Source organism: Trametes versicolor (genome assembly GCF_000271585.1).
Source record: "Trametes versicolor FP-101664 SS1 unplaced genomic scaffold TRAVEscaffold_9, whole genome shotgun sequence".
Lineage (NCBI taxonomy): Eukaryota > Fungi > Basidiomycota > Agaricomycetes > Polyporales > Polyporaceae > Trametes > Trametes versicolor.
The window spans coordinates 824,537-830,564 of record NW_007360329.1 but is presented as its reverse complement, the minus strand read 5'-3'; the positions used below and the strand labels follow the sequence as shown (position 1 = coordinate 830,564).

General features: G+C 58.7%; 2 protein-coding genes across 2 annotated transcripts; one reads left to right on the top strand and one right to left on the bottom strand.

The window, feature by feature from the left end:
- Positions 1-1,585: 1,585 nt before the first annotated feature.
- On the top strand, positions 1,586-2,061 carry TRAVEDRAFT_129491 (hydrophobin; the record flags this gene model as incomplete). Its single annotated transcript, XM_008043207.1, has 3 exons — positions 1,586-1,717; positions 1,789-1,950; positions 2,014-2,061. 3 exons carry the CDS (start codon positions 1,586-1,588, stop codon positions 2,059-2,061), a joined length of 342 nt encoding a protein of 113 aa, XP_008041398.1.
- A 657-nt stretch (positions 2,062-2,718) lies between these two features.
- On the bottom strand, positions 2,719-3,338 carry TRAVEDRAFT_30448 (fungal hydrophobin). Its single transcript, XM_008042755.1, has 3 exons — positions 3,175-3,338; positions 2,957-3,118; positions 2,719-2,895 (listed from the first exon to the last, which is right to left on the bottom strand). The coding sequence occupies exons 1-3, from the start codon at positions 3,292-3,294 to the stop codon at positions 2,854-2,856; spliced, it is 324 nt and encodes a 107-aa protein (XP_008040946.1). The 5' UTR covers positions 3,295-3,338; the 3' UTR covers positions 2,719-2,853.
- Between the last annotated feature and the right edge of the window lie 2,690 nt (positions 3,339-6,028).

Genomic DNA, 6,028 nt, shown 5'->3' with positions numbered 1-6,028 from the left:
TCGTTCTCTCACAGACTGAAGAGTAAGTCCCATACTACCTATGCTTCCTTACATGTTTACTTACTAGTACTTGTAGCCTCTCTTTGTGCGGCTTACAGGTACAGTACTATGCAATCATAGTCGTTCTCTCACAGACTGAAGACCTCTCTTTGTGCGGCTTACAGCCTTCCAGGTTCAGAGTTCATCATCGCCACGGGCAACCACTGCAACGCCCAGACCGTGTGCTGCCAGAACAACAACCTCGTGAGCGACGCAGGCCTGTGCGGGTACGGGAGGGGTGCTGACCGTGCTTGTTGTGCAGGGAGGGGCGGTCGCCCTTGGCTGCGTCCCTGTTTCGCTCTCCAACTGAGGCAGGCCGTTCGTGGGGGTCCGCGCGTTCAAGGTTTCGGAGACGTCGCCGTACTACGAGAGGGCCCGTTAGCATTGGCTGTATCCTCGCCGATTTCCCAGTTTCCTCTACAGCAGATGTCAGGACGTCTAGGGTAGATGGTCGAATGCCTACCTGCCAGGAGGTCTAGCATTGTCCTAAAGCTCGAGGACGTAGCCCTTTCCGAGCAATCCTGTAGTCTGCTATCGCTATCGTACTCATTCTTAGTTTAATCTACAATCCTTCGAACTTGAAGCGCCTCATTGTATTGAAGTTCCGGATCCTGTGCGACATCCATTCGGACACCTCGTACTTGGGATGTCCCCCGGTACATGAGTAGGGCCTCCGACTACCTGAGCGGCCAAGAACACATTGTAAGGTTCACGCCTCGTCCAAGGTGTTTCTGCTCTGGGCGCGTCGATTTAGAGATCACTCTGAGTACTAGTCCTAGCAGACGGTCACAAATCAATCGTTTGAAGCGCTGGTCATCTTGACACCTGACGATCACCAGCAGAATTTCAGCTTCAACGTAAAGTCTCCGTTCACTCTGCCCTTCGTTCTGTGACAATACTCACGACTGGTACAAGAAAGGCACTAGCTCCAAACTGCGCGCGTCCTCGCCGGTGCCGCTCCTAAGGTGTACATGTGTACGTAGCTCCTCGTTTTGTGGAAATCTTCATTCTCGAGTACTGACACTTTGACAAGCTCAAAGTTTCTCGGGGAAGGACTTGGCAGACCAAGCAGTCACGAACCATTGATATCGATACAACCAGGACGTCGCCGACACACTGGGGAAGTCATTTATCGCGCTAACTCCACTCCGACGATACAACCCCGCCATGCACTTCGCGAACCAGCCAATGGACGCGACGGCGCACCGTGCCCGTGCCCGGGCATGCCAGAACGAAGATGGTTCGGATTCGTTCTAGGCAGTAGAACGCCGTCCCCCAACGGGCGTCCCAGTGATCCATGACACGGCGGGAGTCCATGGAGCGGTCGCGCCCAGCGCCGGCGCACCGTATTGGCTTCACTCGCCGTCGCCTTCGCCGACTTCCCTGTTGAGCTGTCTGGAGGGTAGACCGCTACCCCGCGCGGGACCCACCCAGCGCGAGGGTATAAAGGAGGGGGCGAGCACGGTGGGGAGCCCCAGGCCAACGGTCATCCACACTCTTTCAGCGTTCGAGTCCCTCTACTCAACCCTCACTCACTTTCACCACTATGATCTCCGCCCGCCTCACCGCCTTCATCTTTGGCGCCCTGCCCCTCCTTGCAGTTGCCACCCCCCTCGACACTCGCGCCGCCGGCAAGTGCTCGACCGGCCCTCTCCAGTGCTGCGAAAGCACCCAGAAGGTGCGTACTCACTGCGCTTGGGGAACGTCACCGCCGCTGTTTAGCTCATGCGCCCGCTCTGTTTTCTCCAGGCAACGGACCCGGCGACCTCGGTTCTCCTCGCGCTCATTGGGGTCAACGCCCAGAGCGTCGACGCGCTCGTCGGGCTCGACTGCTCGCCCATCAGCGTCGTGGGCGTCGCCACCGGCAACTCGTGCAACGCCCAGACGGTGTGCTGCAAGAACAACAACCTCGTGAGTATCGCACACTCGCGTACCGATGATCATGTACTGATTATACCGTGCGCACGGCGGCAGGGCGGGCTCGTCTCCCTGGGCTGCGTCCCCGTCTCGCTCTCTAACTGAGGCGCGCCGCTCGTGGTGGGCCGCGCGTTCCAGGGCTCGGAAATTGACCGTAGGGCGGCGGCCTGTCAATATTGGCTATGTTCCCTTTTCCCTATTTCCCTCTCAGGCGGATGTCGAGTGTCTAGACGTTAGCAGTGGTGATGTTGTAGAGATCGAGGTTGAGATTCCGTTTTGGACAGTCCCGTAGCCAGCAATTGCTAGCCAGCTACCTCATACCCACCCTTATTTAACCGTCAATCATTTGACGTGGTTTCACGTATGCTTGTATCGTGCGACAGCCACCTCCGTTCATACACCAGGAGTAAGTTGAAGCTTTGAAGTGTCATAGGTCTATGGCACAAGACGTGTTCAATCAGAAAGGACATCGCGGAGATGGTTAGGAAGTAGCGCGTCGCATAGTGAAGGAGGATGCAGTCCAATAGCTAGAGTCTGGTTGCTACACATAGTCAATCGTATAAGCCCGAGCGTTGCAACGTCCCACGTACATTTCCGCCCTCAGCGCGCCTACCACCTGTCCATGAGTCTCGGGCCCGTAACAATACAACGGAAAATGCAAGCTGCATTTCGGCGCGCACTGTGAAGGTCTGGACTCTGGACTCTAGCCCGCGTCGTGGCACCGGTCGATCACGAACACGAACACATGTTCAGGGCATTATCTCCGTCCACTCTATTCTCCGTTCCGAAACGATGCTACAAGCGGTGGTACATGAAGCAGCAGCCCGAACTGCGCGTCTCCTCGCCAGCACCGCCCACCTGGGCGTAGCTCCTTGTTAGGTGCGTAGCTCATGAGCCCTACAGGATGACCGGGAGGCACCCGATGGAGATCAGGCCGCCCTAAGGAGGAGCAGAGTCAGCGATCGACGCCGAAGTGCCAGAGAGATGGGCAAGGACGTACGACGTTGTTGTTGGTGCAGCAGACCGCGTTCGCCGAGCAGGCGTTGCCGGAGCCGACGCCGACCACGTTGATCGGCGAGCAGCCAAGGCCAATGAGGCCCGTGATGTCCCCGAGGACTATGCCGAGCAGGCCCAGGATGGCGGACGCGGACGCCGAGCTGGACTAAGAGCGTAATGTTAAGGGGGTGCAATACACCACGAAGACGCGGATGTGCTTACGCTCTGGACGCTGTTGCAGCACTGGATGGCGCCGGTGCTGCAGCTAGAGCCGCCGGCGGGGGCAGTGGGCGCCGGAGGGGGCGCGGCGGTGGTCTTGGGCGGGGGCGCACCGCCGGGCATGGCGGCGGCAAGGATCGCGAGGGAGAGCACAAAGTAGAAGAAGGTGATGGCGCGGGCGAACATCTTGAGTAGACTAGGTGCTGAGTAGTGCTGCTGGGGAGGCGGCGGGTGGTAGCTGGGCGGTGCTGGAGGGCTGGCTGAGCTGGGGAAAGTCGAGAGGATACGACGCGTCTTTTATACGCGTTCGAGGGGCGCAGTACATGTGCGTGCTGCCAGTGTCAGTGGAGCGCGGCGGCGATGGCGCGAGCTTGAAGGCCAGAGCAGCATGGTGCCTTCGCGAGCGGGCCTGCAAATTCGCTGTGAGATGACCGTACGTAAGGGACGCGCGCGGTAGAGGAGTGGCAGTGGATACTCACTCGCGCGTCACGGACGGAGAGTTGTCCAACTCCGAATACACCGCCGACGGCCAAGACAGAACAAAAACAGACTGGCGGTCACGTCCGCCTCGTGTGTCGGTATGCGTGGGTTCCTGTTTGCTGCCACCGTGGGACGCCCGAGGATATAGACATCGCGGAACCAGCGATGCTGCCCAATGGCAGCCGCCCGTGCTACTGTATACCGATCAGCAACTGTCCGCTCGCCTGCTAGTGCAACGACACGGGACGTTGGATCTGCCCATATGACAGATGAGGTCTGAGCTCAGCCGTCCGAAGATTGGAAGATTCGAAGGGCCAAATGGGAGGCCTGAGAGCAATTTGCGCGTTTCGGAGTCATCCCACCAGTGCAAGGGTCGAATCCAACCAGGGAGCAACATAGTAGATGCTCGAGGTCCGGTCTGCCTGGCCAGACTGGGACGTAAACCGGGTGCATTCTACGCCGATGCGTTCTCATGCCGCGACCGCGGGTGCCTGCGCTTTCCAACGATCCCGTCAAGAGACCGAGTTTGGCTGCCCCACAAAGGCCGCGCTCGCGCGCGTGTGGTACCGCAGTATGACCGGGGGAATGACCGGTTGTGGACGCCTGGACTCCGAGGGGAACTAGACGATCTTGTTCAGGCCCCGCACAGATTCCGTAGTGTGAAGATGTGCTCCTAGATACCATCTAGACGTGAAGCAGTGAGCGCCGAGATCGGAGAGCGAGAAAGCGTCCTGCACGGCCGAGGCTGGGCAGTGCAAAAAGGAAGGACTTCGACTGCCACTCTGTCGCCGCTGTGCATGTGTATGGTGGGGCGCACGCCCGGCAGATGAACATTTGAATGTGGGAGGCGGCGAGCGTGTGCCGGCCGTCGCTGTGTGGGCGGAGGAAACAAGGCGTTAGCAAACGGCAATGCCCGCGAGGCTTGTACGCTCACAGGCGCCCCGCGTTCGGATTTCTTCCATGTTCGAAACTCTCGTTGTGACGCTGGGGGTCACAGCATATCGACTTCGAACTTGTTTGCCGCACGAGGCTACCAAGACTGCCGCTCGCCTCCAATTGGCTCTTTGTTTTCTGATCCGCGCTCTCAGAGCCAAATGATGTACTCCCACCGATATGTCTGCAAGCACCCCACGGCACGACGACCCGTGAAGCTTGAACATGCGCAAACATCATGTTTCGCGATCTAGGGTGTCCATCAGCGCGCAGCTTGGGGTCGTACTGAGTTTTCTCCCTTTACCACCCGCACCTGTATTCTGATCATCTACCGGCAGCGAGGGCACGTCCATTCTAGGTTATTTCATCTCCGGCGAGGTGTCAAACAAACGAGGCGCGCGCTGCAGAGAGTTTGCCATGCGACGTACCCAGAGTCTTCGAGGCGCATAGTCCACCTGGCTTCGGGGCGCGTTGCGCTTCCCGGAGGCGACAGCGTTTCTCTGTCAAGTTCCGCAGCGCGCGCTTCCGACAATCCCCGCGCTTTCAAGAATTCTTGTGGCTGCTAGAGGCAGCAGCTGCATTCCCGTTCCAGACCAGTACCGTACAGCGTGCCCTGCAGTGGGCGTCGTCTGCGTTCTCGACCGCCATCTTCCGTTTCGTAAGGAGTACTGCGCCCCGGAACCGGGCTCCTACTCGCGCCGAGTGCCCTTCCCGCTCTCGTTATGACAGTCCTTGTTGCGCTTTGAGTGAAGTTAACGTTAATGGTGAGTCACTATAATGCGGTTGGACAGCACCAGGTGTTGCATGACATACGCGGTGACGCCCCTCGCGTCCGCGTAATCGCCGTCGCCTCCACCTACGTACTACAGCACTGCGAGTCCCGCCCGCGAAGCATGTAAACGTTGCGCCCTGAGCGGTGGGGTTGGAGCCGAGTAACGAGCGACGTGGCCATCCTTCGCGGGCGCCCGCGTCGGCACTCGCGTTGCCTTTGTGAGTGCCCGATGCGATGCCGACATTCACGAGTGGGGCGCGAGGACTGAGAGGCTGGCCCCGCTGGATTATCAGAAGACGCGCCAGTGTTCGCGAGCGTTGATTACTTTGTCTATTGGAAAGCTATAGCGGGCTCCTCTGTACAGCACGTCCCTGGAGTACCTGGCAGTGCGGTGGTTCAGATACTATATCGACTCATCGCAGATGGTAAGAGAGCTTGCCTCGTGTTTCGTTGTGCTTCCCTTATGTAAAACAGGTCGCGCTCTTCCCTCTGCCATCGACCATCGGGCGAAGCCATCCCGAACCTTCTCCCCGATGGTACCACCTTCCTTTGGAGCACTGCTGAACGGAGCAAAGGAATTGCTTCGAAAACGGCGACGGATATGCTACCTGCACTTCATCCCCGTCAGGGCGCTTTCCAACAATGCACACTACCGCCGTACGTACCTCGAAG